Source organism: Danio aesculapii, chromosome 19 (genome assembly GCF_903798145.1).
Source record: "Danio aesculapii chromosome 19, fDanAes4.1, whole genome shotgun sequence".
Taxonomy (NCBI): domain Eukaryota; kingdom Metazoa; phylum Chordata; class Actinopteri; order Cypriniformes; family Danionidae; genus Danio; species Danio aesculapii.
Window position 1 is genome coordinate 6620194 of NC_079453.1, and position 24447 is coordinate 6644640.

Below are 24447 nucleotides of genomic sequence, written 5' to 3' on the forward strand. Positions count from 1 at the left end.
TCAGAGGCAGTCATTTGGAAAGGATATTAAAATAACACGCTTAATAAAAACTGAATATTATACAATAGAAAAATAGCTATTATTATACTGTGAAATAATAGTGTGTTAAACAAATGGGGTCAGTTACGCGCATTAGTTTTAAAGCTACAAAATGTCAATTACACAAATATTCAAACAGCTGCGCAGAACGACGGTTTCTAACCGTTAGAAAAAAATACGCTTGTTGTTTGCTAACGTTGTTTTATTTTAGGTGATGTGCGCAAGACGCGTTCATATTTGGGGCAAAATGGCGAGGGAAGATGTGCTTGTAGTCTATTCAGACTCCTAATGCGACTTTATGAGGTGCACTACGGTACAGCAGACTGAGGGGTGTATACATCCACGACGTGTTTCAGGCGAGAAAGGGGTGACTGTTCGTTTCTAGGCAGTTGTTCTGGGGGGACTTCTGCATGTTTAACACTATTTTGGGAGGTGGGAAGAGGAAGAATGAAAGAGGTCTTCCAACGGAGCGGTCGTAAACATGAACGGTGCCCTGTACATTTCGTTTTTCCAAGGTCAGCTGGAGTCCGCACTGGAGCAGGTAGTGCAGCTCGCCGTTCAGGAAATCACCAAGACTGTTGGGGCCACTTTGAATTCAATGCTATTAGAAACGGCCACCAAAGAGCAGGAAAATCAGCGTTTGAGGGCGACCCTGCAGTCTCGGGAGCAAGCATACGGCGGTAACGGGAAAAGCAATGCGGCTAAAGGGAAAACAAACACGAATGATGGAACAAAGCAACACACCCCCAGTCGGAGCCCAGAATGTGGCGTTCAGTCTGAGACGCTCAGGCGTGAACAGAAAGAGCGAGCAGTTGGTAAGGTCATTTGTGTGTGAGGTGTGCTTAATGTTGAATCTTGTAGGATGAATCCTTCATTGAAGCGCTCATCTTCGCAATACAGGTCTGCCTCGATGGCTTGGTGCGCAGTGACGAGGTTTCTAAAAACAAGGGTAAACACCATTTTGAACGGAAGGAGGAAGTCATAATAAACTTGGACCCATGCATTTCGGTTGCATGATTGGTGGTTTAACGCCCATTTGTTTCAGAAGCATGGCACTAATGACCCTGCAGTAGATCCCAAACCATGGAAAATCCAGTTTTAGATGGTATTTGATGGGTTCTAGGTGGTTAATCAGTTATCATGATCTCAAAATCCAAGTTAAGCTGTTTTTTTGATAGTCTTAGACGGGCTATCACCTTGCACCAACTTATGACCTTCTTAGACTAGTTAGAAAACCATTTTACTAGTTAGTTACCATTATTCAGTAAATAGCTAATCACATTTCAGTGATTTTATTTGCAAGTATTACTAATTTATTATCTTACTAAATTTGAGAGTGTAATTAAACTTAATCCAGTTAATCTTTAAAACAATGTAGATTGTGTCAAGCATAGATGAATAGAGAACAATAGCCCATAATATTTCCTCTACACCAGAGGAAGTGTGCAGTTCTCCAAATCGTGCTGCAGAAAAACAAGACATTGTCTCAGACAGAATGTTATGCCTTTTGTTGGAGAGTCATCTGATTGAAGGAAGTTTTTGATGTCTGGCCTGTGAAATGAATCTTAGTCAGCAGTATTCAGGCCTGTGGAGGCATGTATGCAGAGACAGTTTGATGTTTGAGTATGGCTGACTTGTTATGACTGCTGCCAGTGGCTGGTTGGGGTGATGACGCTACTGTCGTTGAGCTGCTGCTCCTTAGCGCTGCTTTTCATACTGCGGTGACGGTAGCCATGGGGAGGGTGCCTTTGCATTGCGTTTTGGCCAATGATGGTGGCTGGAGGAAGCCACACCTACCAGACCCTGCGGAGGGTATCTATGGTTGGGGTTTGAGGGGGGGAGTATCTTGGGAGCTTTCATCCTACATAAGCAGGGACTGCAGCCAAATAACAAAGGAGACCAGTGATCCACTTTACACGTCAACATGGCATGGAAATGCCTATGAGGTCTTTCTTTTTTCAGATATGAACTCCATAGTTTAATTTAGGAACACCAATAGTCAAAGGAATTGTATCTGCGCAGTACTGAATGGGTTAATCTCTATTTAATCCTGCAGTGTTCTTGAAGGTAACATCTGGGCTGAGGAGTGATGATGTCCTACTGACCTAGAGCCAGCGGGAGAGTTTCAGGTCATTTGAGACCACTGTTGCATTGCCACTGATGATGGCTTTGCAAACAAAAACATCTCCCCCCAATGTTTCACATTCACTACAACAGTAGACTTTGGGTAGACGATATTTCCTTGAGCTCTGCATGACCTAGTCATTGTATGACGTGTTTTCTGTGACGTCTTTTTCAAAAAACGCATATCAGCAGAACATTCAAAATCGCAACACTGCAGTCCTGTTTTAATACGGCTAAAGTGGTGGTCACACTACACCTTTTTGTTCTGTTGACTTCCATTCAAACACACGTGAATGCAGGAGAGCCCAATTGCAAGCTCATGTGAAAAAATTCCACATTTCGCTGCATTCCTGTGTGGTGAGCTGTGAATTCTTATCACGTGAAGCTGGGTGACCAATAGAAGATAACCATGTCATTGTGTGACCTCTAAGCTAGGTTAAACACATGCATTAAAAAGCATCATAGAAAAGTCTGTGTATTTTTTATTTTGCATTTATATGAATACAATTGAGTTATTATGTAGATGTAATGTTTGTAAAAGATGCTGCAGACTAGTCTTTGAACAAATTTTGCAGACTTTGATTGTGTGCTGTCGTTTTCACTTTGTTTTTACTAAATGTATTTATTTAGTCTCATTTACAGCCTCTTGCAAATTTTCTGTAAATGAACATACACTGTATATGTTAAATTTAACAATTTTCTGATAAATTGTAATTATTTCGTATTTTTAAAAAAATTCTATTTTATAAAGGAATTATTTTAACACATTTCTAAACACAATAGTTTTAATTACTAATTTGTAGGGGTGTGACGAGATGCTTACTCCACTAGATGAAACGAGACACAAGATTGGGTTCACGAGAACAACACGAGACGAGATTTTTTTTCACTATTTATAAGAAATCATCTTTCATTCAACTGAAAAAAAAAAATCACAAATTACAAAACTATTTAGGTGCTTTTTTTAAATCAACTTGAAAGTTAATGAATGTTATTTTACTTCTATTTTAATGAATTCTATAGAGTAAAGGGCATGCAAACACTGCAGAATATTTAGCTAATAGCCTATGTGAAAGGAAAATAGTTTAGTTACTTTTAAATATTAACCAAATAATTGCTAATATATAAACAGGAAATAGATTTGAAACTGAAACAAAAAATTACAAACTGCAAAACAATTTAGGTGCTTTAAAAAAAAAAAATTCTTCTATTTTATGGAATTCTATGCCATTTGCACTTCAAATCCAATCCTGCCTCCAATCTATAATGCTAATGTCACCCTCATGCTCCATCGTACACTGTAAGAAATCTTATGTGCTATTTACTAAAAAAATAGTGGTAACACTATTGCACGTATTAATTTTAAGTAAATTTACAGACTTGTTTTTTTTTTTAGCAAAAACCACTTGAATGAATCATGTGAAAATTACTAAATTTCTGAGTGATAGATGAAGATTTTAATATTATTAGAGGAATGTGCTTTTATTATTTTAGCAAATCCGCCACCATTTACTCATATTTATTTTTTTTAACAAAAACACTTGAATAAATCATGTGAAAATGACTAGTTTTTTTAAGTGATAGATGATGATTTTAATATTATTAGTGGAATGTGCTTTTATAATATATGCAAATAAATCACCATTTACTCAAATTTATTAATGAAAATTACTCATTCATAAAATGTAAAATATATAATGTATGATGAAATACATACACAATACATTTTGGCCAAATATTATTTTATTACTTGTTCCACTGATAACAAAATGGTACAATATGTTAAACAAATCTATATAAAATTTACATCAATGTTTATCTCTGATAAAAATTCCTTTATCCATGTCATGGAAAATAATGTTCTGTCAAATGTTTCTTTTAACGTCACAACTCATGAGACAAGAAACTTTTCACAACTTTTCACCTCGACAAGAAATCTTGTCTTGATTTTATTCTCGCAAGGTCTTGTCATACAATATCATGTCACACCTATACTAATTTGTAATAACAATCCTTTTTTTGCAATGATGAATGTACATAATATTTTACTAGATGTTTTTCAAGATACTAATATTCAGCTTAAAATTACATTTAAAGGTTTTACTAGGTTAATTAGGCAAGTTGGGGTAATTAGGCAAATCATTGTATAATTATGGTTTGTTCTGTAGACAGTTGAAAAAAATATATTGCTTAAGGGGGCTAATAATATTGTCCTTAAAATGGCTTTAACTGCTTTTATTCTAGCCGAAATAAAACAAATAAAAATTTCTCCAGAAGAAAAAATATTATAGGAAATACTGTGAAAAATTCCTTGCTCTGTTAAACATCATTTGTGAAATAATGACGAACAATTCACAGTAGGGCTAATAATTTTGACTTCTACTGTATAAATGTAAATAAGATATTATGTAGGCATGTGCTGGTATAAGTTTCAGTATGATAACCTTGGATGAAAATATCCCGGTATTGTGATTACTGCTCTAAAATATGTTCTTTTTAAATGTCTGGGTAAAAAAACAAAAATACTTTTCCCCCATTGAACAAAATTCATTTTATTTTAGGAAACATTTATAATAGGGATGCTCCGATCAGGATTTTTGCAGCCGATACGGAGTACCAATTCCTTGTCATGATGATCGGCCGATATTGAGTACCGATTCTGATGATTCAAGCTATATAATGCATTAAGCACATTTCTTTCTAAGTATAATACTTAAGTGGATATCTCTCTTTGCGAGAATAAATTAAGGATGTTGCATATAATCCCTTAAACATGCCTCTTGCAATCTATTCTCTTGCTCATTCACTCTTATTGCCATAATTTGGGTATTTTAACTAATTTGCGGTCGTCGCAAGTTCGAGTCCGTATTAACAAGTGGTCATACGGTTTGATGAAGCACTAGATAGAGGCGATCGCTCTGCTTACGTCACAGCAGCTCAAAACACTGGATATACAATGGTTGTGACAAAGAGACCATAACTCTGTATAAAGAGTATGTCAATAAACTGTATAAACAGGTCGCACGTAATCTGTATGTATTTTAGATGTTATCATTTACCTCCTCATGTGTTCTAGCTGCTTTATGTATAACCCGGTGCGCATGTGCATCTTCCTCTGCTTGTAAACTCAAACAAACACTTGCGATCAGTTCAGGAGATTGGCCAGATCAGCAAGTACCAATCGAGTCATTAAGTGGGATTTCCGGCTAATACTAGGGTTGTCGTGATACCATTAATTAATCTTGCGATACTATACCAGCTGAAGTATCATGATACCAAATAATATTGCAATACTGTTATTCATAACTCAAATTATAAAGGAAATTGTCAGAAATACAATTTTTTTATGTTATAATAGGCGTACTTGAATGCAATCCATAATTCCCTTAAGGCCAAAAAGTATTATTTACACCTCACTTCACCTAAAATGTATTAGTTTTTATTGTTTATTTTGTAGATAAATGACCAACAAAAACACATTAAACTCATAAACACATTTCCTGTTGCTATTTAGGGTTTTTCACCTTTTTTTCTTATCATGTAAAAATCCAAAATAATTCAAAATATCACTTTGTGAGTCGCTCTTTTAAAGAGATTGTCAGGGTTGTTGTAGCTACTAAACATACTAACAGGAACAATTAAAATGAACAGATTCGGATGTGTGTTTGAACTGAAGCGTCAGAAAACGTGCAATAGGCTACCACAAAAGCACAAATTCTACACAGTTTTACAAGCTTAGAGGGCTCCACAGACTATTAAAATAAAATGGTCTATTGTTGCACAAACGTGAGCATATTAGTGACTTTTCCACATGTAATATTATCTATTGTAGGTAGACCGCTAATGACAATACTACCGTTTACAAACTACAGTGGCACCGGCAGTATTTTGGAGCCATGGTATCACGATACTATCAAAATACCGGTAAACCGTGCAGCCCTAGCTGATACCGATCTTCGGTCGATCGATCGGAGAATCCCTAATTTATAATATTTAGGCTGAATTATTCTGCTCTCTTTATTAGTTTCAAAAGCACAGATTTCTGTACAACACATTAAAACACTTACATATACAGTTTTAAAACCTTGACTTTTCAAAACTGCGATAAATTTTGAAACCGGTTATCGTGCAAAGTCTAATATTATGTAAAGGTATTTTTGTGGTTGTACCGGTTAAAATGTTGAGCTGCCAGAAAGAAACCATTTAAAAAAAAATTGAGCTCTAGAAATGAAATCAAATAGATTTTGAATGCATATTTTAATGCTCGTCAATGATTCATTAATGCACATTACTCCATGAAAATAAAAGCTCCTGAAACTACTCTCTCTTTCTTTGATGGATGTGATGGAACTCCTTTCTGCCTCTCCTCTGTATGATTCATGATCTAGTCAATTGCCAGAGGACAGTCAAGTTATGCCCTACAATTCTTTTCATTGAATATCCCATTTCACTCTGCAGTGCATCACATTACACAAGTAAAATGGGTTCTGAATGTCATTTCATGTTGTCTAGACTGTACTGCGCATTTTTAGCGTTGGTGTCAGTTAGGGTGGAGAATAGCAAAGAGTTTATTACATAAATCTTGTTATCGTGCATTGTTTGATATTGACAGCTGAAGGAATTCTATAGTTTTATGTCTAAAATGTTTGCAGTATGTACAGTTGAAGTCAGAATTATTAGCCCCTGTGAATTGTTAGCCCCGTGAATTTATATATGTTTATATTTATTTATTTTGTATATATATATATTTATGTGTGTGTATATATATTTATATGTGTGTATATATATATATATATATATATATATATATATATATATATATATATATATATATATATATATATATATATATATATATATATATATATATATATATATATATATATATATATGTATATATATATATATATATATATATATATATATATGTGTGTGTATAAATATATTTATGTGTGTGTATATATATTTATATGTGATTTGCCTAATTACCCTAACTTGCCTAATTAACCAAGTAAAGCCTTTAAATGTCACTTAAAGCTGAATACTAGTGTCTTGAAAACTGCCTAGTCAAATATTATGTGCTGTCATCATGGCAAAGATAAAAGAAATCAGTTATTAGAAATTAGTTATTAAAACTATTATGTTTAAAAATGTGTTGAAAAAAAATCCTTTCCGCTAAACAGAAATATACAGGTGGGTAATAATTTAGGAGGGCTAATAATTCTGACTTCAACTGTATATGTATGTGATCACTTAGCAATATGACATGCACAATATGCCCTAAAGTAAAGCATTTGGTGGAGTTCTAGATTTGGCTCAAAATGGGCTCCATACAGTCAGTGAGAAGTGGAGAGGACTGCATGCTGTGCATTTTAAAGGCCTCGCTGCTGCAGGGAGGTACATTTTATACAAGGTACAAGATTGCGTCTAACTCAAAATTCAGACCTGCAGTACTTGCTTTCCATTTGATTTCATGCCAAAGACTCTCTGTGACAAGCTGAAGTGCTGAGGTAATTACTGAGGGATTAGCTACGATTCCTCTTATGCCCAGATTTTGGAGTCTAAACATTTAAACTTGAAGGCATAGTTGAGAAATGATAATAAAAAAAAAAAATCTCTTCTCACACTCTGGCCAGTTTTTTCAGTGCTGCCTTTGCCTGTTTTTTCCCCAAAGTGCCTGTAGATATGTTTCCATGTATTACATGTATGTTCCCTGTATATATATATTTTTTCAATTTCTGTTTAACTGAAAGAAGGGCAAGTAATTCAGCAACTCATTATATAATGATGGTTGGTTCTGTAGACAATCGAAAAAGAATAATGCTTAAGGGAGCTAATAATATTGACCTTAAAACGGTTTTTAAAAGTTAAAATTTGCTTTTATTTTAGCCGAAATAAAACGAATAAGACTTTCTCCAGACGAAAAAATGTTGTAGTAAGCACTGTGGAAAATTCCTTCATTTGGAAACTATTTGAAAGAGAATAAAAAAATCACAGGAGGGAGTGCCGAGATGTACAAACAGTTGAAAAATGTGCATAAACTTGAATACAGACAACTGAGTAGGACAAATGTTTTATTTATCTGATAAGACAAAGTGCACAAGCTACGACGGAAACTCATTTTCTGAATAAAATCCAGCTACACATCAAAAAAATGTTTGTGATTTTTGTTTTAACTGATCATGTGATAAAAATTGACTCAACTGGATGACATTAATGGGCATTGCATTATGGATGAAATTAATAGACCCTTTTCACATTTCTGGGTTTCTCAGTAGTGGAAGTCGTCATAGTTGGGTAAACTTAGAGCACAGTGAATGGGGGATTACAACAAATACATTTTTTACACTTTGATTTGCTAAAATAATAAAAAAAACTCCACAAAAAAAGGGGGAGGGGGTTGGGGGGAGTGTGTGAGACTGATGGTGGCAGCCAGAGGAGAGAATAACTTCAAATTTGCTGTTCTGTCACATAGATGCTGCTTTAGAAACACCTTGCATAAGCGGTAATTTTTTTTGTAGTTTGAAGCAAAGATGATATATTACATTCATAAATGCATATAAATGTTCATACATTTAAAAAAAAAAATAAATATTAAAAACTTTCATGGATTTTAGATGCTGATGACTGTTAAACACGTCATAACAGGCTTGTGAAAAGGGTCAATGCTGTTTTGGTCATTCTAAAATCCCTCAGCCAATGTCTGTCATCTGTTATAACCTCCCATGCTGTAAAATATCTGTTAGTTAACAGTATTTACTGATTCAGAATTTATTCTTTATCATTTATTGATCCATATTTTGTGATTCAGAAGTGTTTTCTGGTTATTTACAGTTGTGAATTGCATGATCTCTGCTCTGTCAACTTTTGACATTGAAAGTCCAACTCTACAGTTTAGGAAAGGGACTTTTATTGTGTCATAATATGCAACTTCAACCCAGACAATATATCACTTTAAACCAGAGATGAAACCAGTAGGGCACACGGGCCAAAGTTGGCTCATGGTAACCTTTGATTTGACCCACCATCCAATCAGAGAATAGATTTAGAATGATGGGATTATTGTAACCTTTTGTTTAATTGTTGAGCTACAAAATAAGTCAATTGAAATGAAATGTTTGACAGATATAGCTCAAGCTTTAATGGTATATTTACCTTTGGCCCACCACCTCCAATCAAGGTTGGTTTTTGGCCCTTCATAAGCAAATGTTTGGGCACCCCTGCTTTTAAACTAATAAAAATGTTCATAAGTCACTTTCTAAATTTTCAAGGTTAAAAGTTGTTGGAAGAAAGAACAATGTCCCAGAATGCAATTCAAAAGCATAAATAAGCAGGGAAAAATAAAAACATGAATCACAAAGTACGGAAAATAGCTACTTTACGAATATTTTATAACTCTTATGAGCAGCAGTATTCCCAAAGAACAGTCTCGCACTTCCAAAAGCCACCGCATGTTCATCGTTTCATTTTTGTCTTCAGTGCGCGAGTTATGATATAGGAAAATAGTCCCACAGTAGCTTACCAAATCAAATTTTCTTAGTGATATTTAATGTCAATTTGTTCTTTGTCTCATTAAATGGAAACAGTGCTTTATTCCCAAATGCGCGTTTCCAGTTTTGCGCAAAAGTCTAATTCGCATCTTCAGAATAAAACTTAGCTACTGACTTGTATTTAATCAATCACTAAAAAAGTGGTCTGAGATAGAAAAAAACATAGTTTGCCAAGATGTGGATGACTTTTTAAAAAGTCTGAAAATGGCCTGAATTAACTGCAAACTTGAACTTGAATGAACACTTTACACCTGAAATTACTAGCGAAAAAATATTTGACAATGTCCGTACATTTCATTTCAGTCTTAATGATGAATAAAATTTACATTAAAATGTTTTTCAAATGTAAGCTTCTTTACATGACCAGGAGTTCTTCATTTATTTTTTTCTGGAAATATTATTTCTCTATTCTACAATAATCAATTATCATTGTATAAAGAACCTTAATCCTATCTTCATTGTCCTCGAACATATACGTATACATAAACGTATAAGTATAAATATATCAATGTTGCACTATGTCATGGTGGCTCAGTGGCTAGCACTGTTGCCTCATAACTATAAGGATGCTGGTTCATGTCCCGGCTGGGCCAGTTGGCATTTCAGTGTGACATTTGCATGTTCTCCCTGTGTTGGCGTGGGTTTCCTCCAGGTGCTCCGGTTTCCCCCACAGTCCAAACACATGTGGTACAGGTGAATTGAAGAAACTAAATTGTATGAGTGTGTGTGAACGAGTGTGTATGGGTGTTTGCCAGTACTTGGTTGCGGCTGGAAGGGTATCCACTGGGTAAAACATGCTGGAATAGTTGGCGGTTCATTCCGCTGTGTTAAGGGACTAAGCTGAAGGAAAGTGAATGGATGGATGAATGAATATTGCATTATAGGCCAGGCTTAAAATATACACGCTGTAATAGCGGCGCCTGCTCCATCTCTCCATCAAGAGAAACACATCCATAGTGGCATTTTTCTTCGATTGCCTTCACATCTTGGCATAGCGTAATTGAGGCTTTAAATCTGAACTTTTCTTGCTGAAAGTAAGGAGCGAAGCAAATTGGTGTGATTCTCATAAATGTCATCCAGCGGGCTTATTTTGTGCAGTTTGCCGCAGCAGTGCAGAAAAAGAGACTAGAGCTCCTCCAGGCAATAACCACCTGTTTTTGTCACAAGAACTAGACAGATGGCTTTTTTTCCCCTGAGTAAATGTATCATAATGTTCCCTGTTTTGTCTCCATTTCAAGGTCAGTTGAAATCCGTCATGGAGCACGTGCTGGAATTCGCAGTTCGTGAGCTGACCAAAATCGTGGAGGACAGTTTCGACGACCTGCTCTTGGAGTTCACTAAGAAAGAGCGGGAAAACCACACCTTGAAAGAGCAGCTACATGACAAGAAAGTAGTGGAGGACAATGAGGCGGTTACTGTGGAAACGGAGGATCAGGATAATGACTCTGCCTCTCCAAGCAGTTCCAAAGTGGAAAACCAAGAGTCGAAAAGCCTCCAGGACCAATCACCCAAAAAAGAGTGGGAAAAGGAGCAAACTGAAACCACCAACGGTACACACTGTCTTCTCTTCTGTTCGATATTACATAGAACGTACGTAAACTACAGTTTAAAAGTTTAAGGTCAGGAAGTTTTGAAGAGTTTTTACAAGTTCTCACAAGTGCTGCATTTGTTTAGTTAGAAATGCAGTAAAACAGTAATCAGAATCAGTTTTATTGCCAAGTGTGCTTCACACACACAAGGAATTTGTTTTGGCTACAGAAGCTTCCAGTGTACATAACGTGACAAGTGACAGCACAAAATAAATATGAAAAAAAAAATAAAGATGATAAACATTAAACAGATGGGGTTAGTCAAGAAACCTGGATGTTGAGTTGTATGTACAGATTGTTATAAATATACAGGTTATAGATAATGGCAGGGAATTATAAATGGTCTTATAAATAATGGCAGGGAATTAATTGTATGCATCCGAATTAAAGGTTTGTATATACATATGTGTGTATGTTTATTCTGTACATATAAATACACACGTGGGCATAGATTTAAGAATGTTTATATATATATATATATATATATATATATATATATATATATATATATATATATATATATATATATATATATATATATGGGTAACCATTTTTCTCAGAAAACATATTTCACTTGAAAATTTACACCAGATGTTGGTAACAACTAAAGTAATCCATATATGCAAAGGAAACTGTTAATTAGTTTACAAATTAAGTTATGCATAATAAAATGCAATGACACAGGAAAAAATTATTAAACACATGAAATAAGGGAGGTGTAGAATGGCAGTGAAAGCCCAGACAGCAGCTGAAATCTCTCTAGTAGTTCTTTAGCAACCCTATAACTATCCTCATTGTAAATGAACATTAGCTGCTTCAGTCCAACATCTACATTAGCAGGATGATGAAGATGAAGCCAGAGTGGACATTTCAGCAAGAAAATGATCAAAAACAGATAAGGAAACTCAAATGCTTTCAGAGAAAGAAAATCAAGCTGTAAAATGGCCCAGCCAACCACCTGACTTGAATTCAATAGAAAATACAAAATAAAGGTCAGGTTTGATAGACGAGACCCACAGAACCATCAAGATTTTTAACACTGTTGAACTCTGTGGGAAAAAAAATCACACCTGAGCAATGCATGTGACTTCATTCTCCATATGAGAGGCGTCTTTCAGCTGGAATCACCAAAAAATCTTTTTATTTAAAGTATTAAATACATTTGAGTAGTTCAGTGCTTTCTCCCTGTATCATTTCATTGTTATAACAATTCTCTTCAGATTTTTTTTGTTTTGTTATATTTTTATGTTTGTATTGTTTGTGTTTTTACCAGAATCTGAGTCAATTCCATTTCAACAAATTCTTTAGAATATTTTCCCCCCACTGTACATACATGCATGTAATACGACCACTTAAACGTGCAATTAATCATTGCCCAGCACTAATTTTAAGTGATTACAATTTGACATAACTGCTTTCTATTGAGGGCGCTGCAGTGGCGCAGTAGGTAGTGCTGTCGCCTCACAGCAAGAAGGTTGCTGGTTCGAGCCTCGGCTGGGTCAGTTGTCATTTCTGTGTGGAGTTTGCATGTTCTCCCTGCGTTTGCGTGGGTTTCCTCCGGGTGCTCCGATTTCCCCCACAGTCCAAAGACATGCGGTACAGGTGAATTGGGAAGGCTAAATTGTCCATAGTGTGTGTGAATGAGTGTGTATGGATGATTCCCAGAGATGGGTTGAGGCTGGAAGGGCATCCGCTGCGTAAAAACGTGCTGGATAAGTTGGCGGTTCATTCTGCTGTGGCGACCCCGGATTAATAAAGGGACTAAGCCGAAAAGAAAATGAATGAATGAATGCTTTCTATTGAAATATAAATAAATGTAATCTATTCCTGGGATGCAAAGCTGAATTTTCAGCATCATTTAGGATCACATGATTCCTCAGAAATCATTCTAACATGCTATATAGTTAGTAATAGTCTTTAGTGTCACTTTTAATCAATTTAATACACCCTTGCTGAGTAAAATTATTCTCACAAAGAAAAGAAAAAACCTCTAGATTCAAGTTAGATAAATTTGCTCCTGATGAATTATGAAGTTAGGAATGTTGTTGATGCATTTATTCATAAATTGCATTTGCTGTCTGCTTCGGTTTTACATTTTTACAACTATTTCCCTGGCAATTATTTTACTACTTTGGGGGAAAAAATATTAAGTGATGCATTGTTTGAACTGTTGAGTACCAGATGAAATTTAGTTTGAAGGAGTTTTTATGTTTGTTTGTTCCACCCTGAGACTATTAAGACAAAAAAGAACTGCTATCAATGTAACCATGTTTTCTAAGAGTAAACCTCTTAGTCTCAACATTGTTTGTGTGGACTTTAATGAGAACAGTTGGTAGATTTCTATCTACCTGGCGTCTAGCCAAAAATATTCAGGGGTTAAATTACTTTTTTGTAAATTCAGTCGGTTTCTTTAAAATTGGAGTACACCAGCGCCACAACTACATACACTCAAAGAATCATGAAAATCAAGTAGCTTTTATTTCATTTCATTAGTTTATTTATTTTTTATTAAATCAGTGGCATTTTTTTAGTGTGCTTCCACATCTTTCAATTAGATTGGTTTGATTTTAAGGATCCAACTGGCTTTTTTTAGCATGCCATAACTAACCCTGCCATAGCTCTACCAGCAACCTGAATAGCCTCTGAATTAATTTCATAATGTTCCTATGTTTTGATGGGATTTCAGAATAGACATGGAGGTGTTGTCTGTTATTTGATAGTGATTCATTGAGTTACAGCTATCATGATCAGTAAAAATATACACAAACAACTTTTAAATCAAATCCAATTCACTGCCTGCTTGCCTTTGACAGAAATCACTTGAGGTAGGCTTTTGTGAGAAGGTGCATGCAATTTGCATTGGAAGCATGTTTGTGCTGAAAATAGCCTAATGATAATGACCTGATTTGAATATGTGAAAGAGAAAATGCTAAAACAGACTTTTCAGCCTTTTAAAATAGTATGAAACTTAATTTCCTCTTTTATTAGCGTGTTGTATTGGCACGCCTGGGTTTGTTGTTCCACAGACGAGGGAAAAAGCTTTCTTTTTTTCCCATCTGTTCTTTGAGTTTCATTCAGAATTCTATTTTTAGGCTATTATGTGAAAACAAAGCAGACCTGGCCAACATTTTGTCCCATGACTGCTAATATTAAACAGTCTTTAAGTTTTGTATTCTGTCAGATAATGCCTGCTAGACCCCAGTGTCTGCGCTGAAATATGCTCTTGTTTCTGAGCCATTCATTTAATTTCAACTTAAAATCACTTTGATAATTCAGGAGAGCTAATAATTCTGACTTAAACTGTACTGTTATTTTTCCCTCAGAACCAGACAAGCAGACGGTCATTGCAGTGGCTCAGGACTGGGTGCCTATCCTGGATAAAGTCTTTGGGCAGAAGTGGTGCAGTGACCTCTGGCAAATCAAAGAGGTCACCACTAGTAAGGAGCAGCACACCGGCCTGAGCTCGGGCTCCATGACTGACATGGACAGTCTTATTCGAGAGACGCTCATGCCATCTTGCCTGGCCTCTCAAAGGAAGCTGGAGCTTGAGGTGGGGCAGCCGCCTTGGTTGCAGGTAGACGATATGGAGGTTCTTTCTTTTTCCTCGGAAGCCCAAGGCGTTCCTGTCGTCAGCTCCACAGGTAGGCTGTGCTATGTTGATGATCAAATAACGAGTGACACCAAACTGTTTGTCAGCTATTGATAGTTTTTGATAGCTATTGATAGCAGGGTTGTCACACCATCAAGGCTGGTTTGTACTTCTGCGTCGAGTGATCGGCTTGACCCACGGCGCCTGCCTTGCATGAAGTCGTGCATTTATACTTCTGCGCGCTGTTTGTGTTGCTCTGCAATAACATTTCTGAAACCCTAGCTGGCAGTAGGCTTTTACTTTCCTCTGTGTCGAGTTTCTTCTAAACGCTACCTTAATGTACAGGTAGCTAAAACTCTCTCATTCAGAGGCGGGAACCAACAGATGTGCAACAACTTTAATCATAAAGTAAACACAAAACAAAAGTTTCCATCTGGAATGGATTTTCATCTTCACAGAACTCGACAATTGTAAACACTCGATCCATCGGGCTCGTGGCTATCAGCACCGCCCACATTCGTCACATCTACCAATGCGACCAATCACAGAGCTTGCGCTATGCATGGTTGCGACGTGTGGTTACATTTTTTAAGAGGTACGTGTCAGCCACGGCGAGGGCTATGCGACCGTTTGAAGGCTGTGCTGGACAATACGAATGCACTTGAAGCTGAAGTATAAATCAGCCTTAAGGGAAGCTGCAGTCAAAAAATTACTATCTCCTGCTGACCACCAAGTCATGGGTTGAGGAATTTCTCTCTTTTTTTTTTTTTTTTTTTAGCCAAAAAGCCGGATAATTGTTGGCCAGCAAGGTTTAGCATTACTAACTGACAAGGATACACACCTGAACTGTGCTTCTACAGATTTCCTCCATAGAAAGAAGTGCCAGAAAGGACAAATTTATGGATTTGTGCTGAATGGTAGCATCCCATAACAATTGATGGTACCTATAACAGTCAGTGTTTTTGTGTGCTTTTTATACAGTTTCTATTCAAATTTGCAGCTCAAGTGCAATTAAAGTCTAGATTGAAACACAAAGTCAAAGTATAAATAGCAGAAGTCAACAAATAGATTTATACTACCAGCAAATGTCTAAGTAAATCGACACTGATTACATAAAAGCAGACACTTGTGTGTTATAACTCTGTCACCAATGACTAAATCGCTGAGGAATATCCACAAGATAATGTTAGATGTAAGAATTGGAGCACTGACACAGACTACAAAGCTACAAAAATGTTTATGCATCGTAAGTGCCCACAATTTGCAGTTTGTGATCATATCTCGGTTCTGTTGATATGTGATCCAAATGTTTGTAGCTTAAAACAGCTGCATTTTTGGGGAGATGTCAGTGTAGTTGCCATTACGGCCCATTTTTTTTGCTAGCCAGGTATTTCGTTACTGAAAACTATCAATTGGGCAGCATCAGGCCATCAGTCAGCATCTGTCTGGCTAGTTTGTTTGCTGTGTTCCACATGTAACCTCTTGTCGAATTAGCGTCACAACTCATTGGCCTGATTCAGCAAGTAGAATCAGTGTCAAACACTGGTGAAAAAGTACTCTAATTGGTTGTTCAGCATTGAATCAAAGCGTGAGATCAAAAACTGAAGTGATGTAACCAAATAAACAATTCAAGTCAAGGGCGAACACGAAGCAATTTTGTTGTAGTTTTGATGCATTTGTCAAATATTTTCAATCAGTCAATCTACGTTCCTACTCTTACCTATGGTCATGAGCTTAGGGTCATGACTGAAGGCACAAGATCTCGAATACAAGCGACCAAAATGAATTTCCTTCGCAGGGTGGCAGGGTACACCCCTATAGACAGGGTGAGGAGCTCGGAAGTAGAGCTGATGCTCCTCCACATCGAGAGCAGTCAGCTGAGGTGGCTCGGGCATCTGTTTTGGATGCCTCCAGGACGCCTACCTGGGGACCTGTTCCAGGCATGTCCCACCGGGAGAAGGCCTCGGGGAAGACCCAGGACACGCTGTAGGGACTATGTCTCTTGGCTAGCCTGGGAACACCTCGGGATTCCTCTGGAGGAGCTGGAGGAAGTGTCTGGGGAGAGGGAAGTCTGAGGTTCTCTCCTAAGACTGCTGTCCCTGCGACCTGGCCCCATAAAAGCGGATGAAAATGAATGAATTAATGATTTGCACAAGCAAATCTCTTTGTGATGAGTGACAAGTACTGTAAAAGTGGTACTAAACGCTGTTTTGTAAGTGTGCATCGCAAGTTACAGTTTTCCTTATAGTCGGCTGCCTTCTGTTTGATGTGTTCACACGCAGCTTTTTGGTCCTGATGCAGCCGATGTGAACCAACAACACAGTTAATTTATGTTTAGCGCTTTAGCATTAGCTTGGTATGTCCTAGGCTTAATACATCTAAAATTTGTAAGCAATTCAATGTTTCTTTTTTTTTGCATAGGTGATGACTCTCAAATCAGATCCCCGTCAATGTTGCAAAGACTCCTGACACTCCCTTCCCAGTTGCTTGAGGGTGACGATGAGTCAATGGATGCTGCTCCAAGTGTGGAAGCATCCACAGAACCAGCCGATTCACAAAGCAGCAAAGGCCCAAAGAGTAACCAGAAGAAAAAGGAAGAAGAGAATGAAGATGAGGAGGACGACGAAGATGACGACGAGGCCACAGACCGATGCGAGTCCTCAAAACACAAAGGTAGGAGGAAATCCCATGCTTGCAAAGAGTGCGGGCGAAAGTTCAGCCGGGCACATCTTCTCAGAGCTCACCGGCAAACGCACGAGGAGACGCCCAACCGGTGCCCACAATGCGGAAAGAGTTTCTCCCAGTCTTCGAGACTCCAGGCTCACTTACGGACGCACACGGACAAAATCATGTGATCGGGGAATTTAGGAAATTAATTGAAAAAGGGAATGTTTGTTGCAATTTGGTCGAGACGGTAAATTTCATTTCAAGTTCTGCTGAAGGAAATGCAAAGCTTGTAGCCTTTTTTTTTTTGTTAGTTTGAAGATACTCTAAGGATCTTCAGATGCTTTCTACCTTCATTTCAGTTCCCTAATTTTAGGGATTCAAATATCAACTGAAGAAACAACAAATGTCAGTAACGACAAGCTGTGTACGCATTGTAAATATCAAAGTAGGGCTGTACAGACCATCAGAATAAGAATCGAGGACTTTTTTTCATTGAGTGTGACTTTCTTTTTCGTAACACAAGGTTTAAAAGACCTTTGTAAATATTTCAGACATTATATGAAGCTGTTGTGTAACAGGAAAGGAGCGCAGTTGTTACGTCTCTTGTAGCATGCTGGTCTTGTTTTTTCGTTTAACAAAGTTTTGAATGTGATCGAACAAACCAGAGTTAGTGTAACGCGACTCCTGCGATCAACGCGACCATCTTTTCTGATTTTGTACTCAACATGAAATACCTCTTACGTTTTGATGTCATACTGGATTTTTTGGATATTTTCATCAACCTGTCACAATGGATGGAAGATGGTGTACAGAACAGAAAATGCACAATAGTCAACATTGCATGACGTGCACAACCATGGAACAGTTTGCAAGCAGGATGAAGATGAAAAGAAAAGTCATTTGAAAGAAACTTCAAGTTCCTAATCCATCATATTCACAAGGAGGATCTGACTTTCCTGATATCCTCAATTAGAGTAGCGTCTTCCTGTACTGATTACGTGTAGTGTTTGCTCTACATCTTGAACTTGGAGTAATGCTCAGTTGTTGATATGTTATTTTTTTCAGTGTCAATGGCATATATCTGAATATGGAGTCTTCCATATGGAAGTAGTTACCATTTCTAAAATGGCGGACGGACCCTATATTTACACCCTACATCGACGGGAACAGTAACAGCGGATTCCCACTTGTTATGCACATTCCCGATCTGGACCCTGAAGTTTTTACAATATCCCTGCCAGTAATAAGCATGATGGGAAAAAAGTACAAGATGTTACTCTCATTTCTTGGATCAATACCTCATCGGTGGGACCATATCTTTTGGGACTTCTGCAATATTAGAAGTTAAGATCTGAATCAAAAAAAGTTTACAAAATGGAACGGGACCGGCTTTTGGCCTACGCATTATTTGACTGTGCATTTAAAAATGTGGCATTTTTTTTGTTTTATGCTATCTATTGTCCCCATAGGAAGGTACCAAGGACTTGCAACCCAAAGATTACAATGAAGGGAAACCTTTTTTCGACCACATGTACTTTTTTATTAATGTTATTACTATTATGGGCCATTACATGTTACATCATGACTTTTAAGCTTCTTTTGTACTGAGTATCTTCATTAGTAGATTATAATGAAGTATGTCATCTTTTGCTAGTGCCTAGATTTAACCGTTCAATAAGCTGATTAGTTCATTGTTTAGCACCCTACCCTTTGTTTGGATACTAATTATAACTAGTTCATACTCAGTGCTCAGTTCTAGATTTTCTTTAACCGCGTAGTCAGTGATGCTAGTCAGTTCTGACTTCTTTGTGATTACAAATGTAAAAAAACTTAATAGATGAGCATAGAAAAGACAGTTCGCCAAAAAAAATAAACGCATATTTCCTTTTGTGGCCAGAATGACATTGAATAATGACAACTGGTTTCATTAGTAAAGTCTAAATTACTCTAGAGTTGTTGGAACTGAACAGGGATTGGGTATTTTAGTACAGCCCAAAGTATTCTTCTGTTTTTTTATATGTGTATATGATGTAGATTTATGAATGCCAATTGCTGCGTTTACATTGTTAATCTTAACAATAAACTTGGACGACGCATCATCGTTTAATCATAATAATATTAATAATAATAATGGCTAGTTCTGTAGCTATGAAAGACATTAAAAATCCATCATCATGACTTAACGCGAGAGAATATAAACTTATGTTTTAGTTTCGTGTTAATGGGCAATATGGACAGACTTTTAATTTCAGACAGCCAGCCTCAGTGCTTCTGGTCTTTCCATTATACAACTGCCATGTTTACAGTTTGATTTCTTTAAATATCAGTGATCTTCACTGCCTGTTAGATACACGGTATAAAGTGGGTCTCAGACCGGACAAGAAACACAACATTAAATTACATTTTTCCCCTGGCATGTCTTTAAAACATGACCGTTTATTTTACCCCAATATTTTCAATGGAGTTTCTGCACTTGCCTGCAGACCCTGATGGTATCTTTCATCTCGTTTTACACTTAAACAACTAAATGAACGCTTAACTCTATTTTACTGAATGTATTGTAATTATATTACAAGATTGATGCTGTAAAAGGAACCTTATGAAATTGAAAATAGTCTGATTAAGCTTAAAAGTCTATCATTGGCTGAATAACACTAGCTATGCATATACCCCATAGATAATGGAAACAAAGCTCTAGAACAAGCAGTTTACACTGTGTTTTCATTTAAAAACAAGTATTTTTTTTTGTTATGGTTATGCCTGGGTAGCCAGTTAAGTTATAGTTTAATCACTCTTTCTTTCCATGGTATTATGGAGCAGCTGAGCTACCTTTATGGTAACTAGAACCCAGAATTGGTGCAAACTAAACTGAAACTTAACTGGCTAGCCTGCTAATCTTGCGTCATGGTACAGGCCCTTGCTGTTTACACTACTCGGGCATATTCAACCCATGAAAATAGAGCATTTTGAAAATGCAGAAGACCCCATTTTAGTTTGGAAATGACGGCGATCATTTTAGTATAGGTGAACTGAAATGCAAACTTTTGAAAACCGAAGTGTGGCTATCCACAGTTACTCTTTGACTGGTGTTCTGGACTTGCGTATCATTCCCTGATTGATCAGGTGCTTTTAATATGATCACTATACAAGCGGTTCAGCTTTGACACCTTTCGGGCCATTTATGAAGTGATAAATTGCTTATGTGCTGTATGGAGGGAAAAATCTTACTGGGTGCTCACAATACTGTGCTGGGGGCAATTTGCATCACACACACACTGTATGCATATCCTAATGCAGTGTTTCTCAACCACGTTCCTGGAGGACCACCGGCTTTGCAAGTTTTGGATGTCTTTTTTGTCTGTCACACCCATTACAGGTCTATCAGTCTCTGCTGATGATCTGAATCAGGTGTGTTTGGCTAAGAAGACATGGGCTGAAATCTCCTACTACACAGTAGGTACTGCATTTGAATTTAAATGTACTACTCGACTGTTAGATAAATACGTACTACACAGTATGAATGCGAGTAGGATGATTGGAACTCGGAAGTACTACATACGTCGTTTTGTCATGATCACGTGACCTGTCCATGTCAGCTGTGTCGCTTCACTCCCATTCATGAATTCTCTTGCGATGCATCATGGGATAGCGTAGCGTCCATCGGATGCGTACTTCAGAATCTCACCAGGAGGAGTAGATCATCCGGGAAGTTCTTGCATACTGATTTTCGAATTCAGGCATGCTACTCAGCTCGCATACTGTTTTAGCGTACTATATAGTATGGAAGTATGCGATTTCAGACGCAGCCATGGAAAATGTTCAGAGCTGGTCCTCCTCCAGCAATGTGGTTGAGTAACACTGCCCTGATATGCGTATAAAAACCGAAATATACTTTGGGCTTAAGGGCATTTTCACACCTGTAGATTCTTTATTTTGTTTTAAAGTAGATTCAATTTCTTCTTGTCTTGGATCACTTTCTCAAGGCAACATTTCTAAATAGGCCAACAATTGGCAATAAAGTCACATGCGAGTAAACTGCCATGTCATTGGTCATAGCGTCTCTGTTTATATTCCAGATTTTCGCTCATCTGTCAGAATAGAAAGACTAAAATACTGCAGATTTATGATGGTTTTCTTTGCCTTTAAAAAAAAAAGTGGTTTAAGTAGTTGTGAAATATTAGTCCGGCCAAATTTTACATTGTCCTTTTGAACTTTAGGGTATTGCATGATTCATTCTGATAGGTATTAGCAAAACTAGTACTAGCTAATATACATGATTCATCGTAAATCATGATAAAGCATGGTCCACTGAGTTTTAGGTTTTCTCACCACTCCATAGTTTGCATTCAAGTCAGCAAAGTGACCACGGAGCAGTTGTTTGGTGCAAATCTGACCACGATTGCCTTCTTCATTTTATGCCTAAACAAACACAATCTTTTTAATGCACCAAGACATGCTCCAAAAGAACAAAGTGTGAAGTTTGGTGTATTGACATATACACTACCTGACTAAAGTCTTGTCGTCAATCCCAGTTGTAAGAGCAACAAATAATAACTTGACTTCTAGTTGATTGTTTGGAAAAGCAGAAGGTAGATTTTTCAGATGAATCCCAATCATCACAAATACTGCAGAAGATCTACTGGAACCCACATGGACCCACGATTCTCACAGAAATCAGTCAAGTTTGGTGAAGGAAAAATCATGGTTTGGGGTTACATTCAGTATGGGGGCGTGCGAGAGAGCTGCAGAGTGGATGGCAACATCAACAACCTGACGTATCAAGACATTTGTGCTGCCCATTACATTACAAACCACAGGAGGTGGTGAGTTCGTCAGCAGGATAGCGCTCCTAATACTTCAGCCTCCACATCAAGTTTCTTAAAGCAAGGAAGGTCAAAGTGCTCCGGGATTGGCCAACCCAGTCACCAGACATGAACATTATTGAGCATGTCTGGGGTAAGATGGAGGAAGCATTAATTCTAAAGAATCTTGATGAACTGGGAGTGACAAGACTTTTGTCTGAGCAGTCAGACCTTACTGTCCCAATAAAATAATTCAAAATCAAGGCATGATCATAATTTATTTTGTTAAAATAAGTGCAATCTAGAGGTCTTTGCCTTTTTTATATAAGCCACTTTTATACCAAATGATCACCTAGAAGTCAAGTTATTTGTTGTTCCTAAAACTTGGAAAGACAACAGGACTTTTATCAGGTAGTGTATTCTAAGTCACAATAAACAATTTAAATGACCATTGAAGGACTTCAATTTTGCCTTTGACAGCCGCTTGTAGGCTCATCTATTTATGACCACCAATTAAAGAAAATTAGCATGCAAATTCTTTTTCAGGTGTAGCTATTTATTCAGTTAGTACTGGTGAATGTGTGATGCGGTTTCTTGTAAAAACGACATTGCAACTTTGTGCTGTATGTAGTGCCTGAAATTGTGTGCGCGTCTGCAGTCGGTCGGGATGGAACTTACCTGACTGGCATTGATATCATAAATTGGTCGTTTTTTTTTTTTTTTTTTTTATGAAGCAAAGCAAACAGAAGCCAAACAATCTGTAAAATGAGTTTGTGATGCAGTCCTTCATTCGCCCACAGATCTGCATTATTCCTACAAACGTACTTGAGAATTTTGGTGTTTTTTATGTTATGCATGATGATGACTTATCCTTTTTTTTTACAAATCTGTTTGTGTATTGAAAATAACACTTGTTCTTATACCAGACCAATTGGATCAACTCTTTTTCCATGGATTATGGTTATTAGTTTTAAGTTACAGCATAGTCGCTTTGAGTGGAAACCTAAGAGTTCAGCATTTGACCATGAAATGCTTAGTATTAATTTTCTTTTCCCATTTCATTTCTCTCTTCAGTATATATTTTGCACTGTTTTCCTGTTACTCCAAACATCCATACCTCAGTTTTGTCAGTTGTCTGAAAGCATTACTTTGAAATCAGAGGGTTTTTTATTTTATCAGTTCATTATCTCAGGACTTGTTCATGTCATTTTAGCATATTTGGGTTTACATTCAGCAATTTTTGTAGAAATTTACAGGTCTACATTTAAAAAAAGTGATTGTCAAACTGATATTTGTGACTTTTAGAAAGTGCACAGGTAATTATGAACCACGTACATGGAAAATAAATGCTAAATCTTGTCAGTGTTGCACAACATTTTGGTCAGTGATCAGATGGTTACAAAAGGGAAGTTGTGTATATTTGTATTTTTGATTGGATGATTTTGTGAATGCCTGTTTTTTTGGAACCAGCATTTGATTTAATTATTTTTTTTATCTATCACTGATATGTCTTTTAATGTGACTGGAAGTAGTTGTATATTTGAATTATGGCAATACATTAAAAGGTGGGAAAATGCAGCTGTTACATTGTTAATTTTCTATTTTAATTATTGAATCGTATCAACCAAACAGTCTGCTATGGTAGGATTGGTTGTTTATCTCTACAGTGTATTTCTGAACTGGACAATAGCATGAATCTTAAAGGAATAGTTTTGTTAAAAGATCGCTCCACATTTCAGGGCTCATTTTACATCTCCCCTAGAGTTAAACTGTTGAGTTTTACCATTTTTTTTTTAATCCATTCAACCCATCTCCAGGTCTGGTGGGAGCACTTATAGCTTAGCTTGGCATAAGACATTGAATCGGATTGAACCATTTGCATCTCACTGAAATAATTCAAAGTTTTCGAAAGTTTTGCTATTTTAAGCTTTACTCTTTGTGGTTACCTTGTGTGCTAAGACTAATGGTGTATGAAAAGTTGTTTCCTAATTTGTCAGTGCGCCTGTTGTCACGGTGCAGAAAAAACTCCTTAAATGAGTTTCTTGTCATATCGACTTTAAACAGAGCAACTTTCCATTTTCCGTCTG

At 36.9% G+C, this 24447-nt stretch overlaps 1 protein-coding gene across 1 annotated transcript; it reads left to right on the plus strand.

The window, feature by feature from the left end:
* Positions 1–385: 385 nt before the first annotated feature.
* si:dkeyp-113d7.10 (zinc finger protein 350) lies at positions 386–22135 on the plus strand. Its single transcript, XM_056479927.1, has 4 exons — positions 386–854; positions 10952–11263; positions 14626–14943; positions 17313–22135. The coding sequence occupies exons 1-4, from the start codon at positions 521–523 to the stop codon at positions 17744–17746; spliced, it is 1398 nt and encodes a 465-aa protein (XP_056335902.1). The 5' UTR covers positions 386–520; the 3' UTR covers positions 17747–22135.
* Positions 22136–24447: the final 2312 nt, after the last annotated feature.

Bases quoted from the DNA above. Each gene is read 5' to 3' on its own strand.
- si:dkeyp-113d7.10 (XM_056479927.1), top strand. From the start codon at position 521: ATGAACGGTGCCCTGTACATTTCGTTTTTCCAAGGTCAGCTGGAGTCC. The intron at 855-10,951 runs GTAAGGTCATTT...CTCCATTTCAAG, and splicing joins ACAGAAAGAGCGAGCAGTTG to GTCAGTTGAAATCCGTCATG. The intron at 14,944-17,312 runs GTAGGCTGTGCT...TTTTTTGCATAG, and splicing joins TCCTGTCGTCAGCTCCACAG to GTGATGACTCTCAAATCAGA.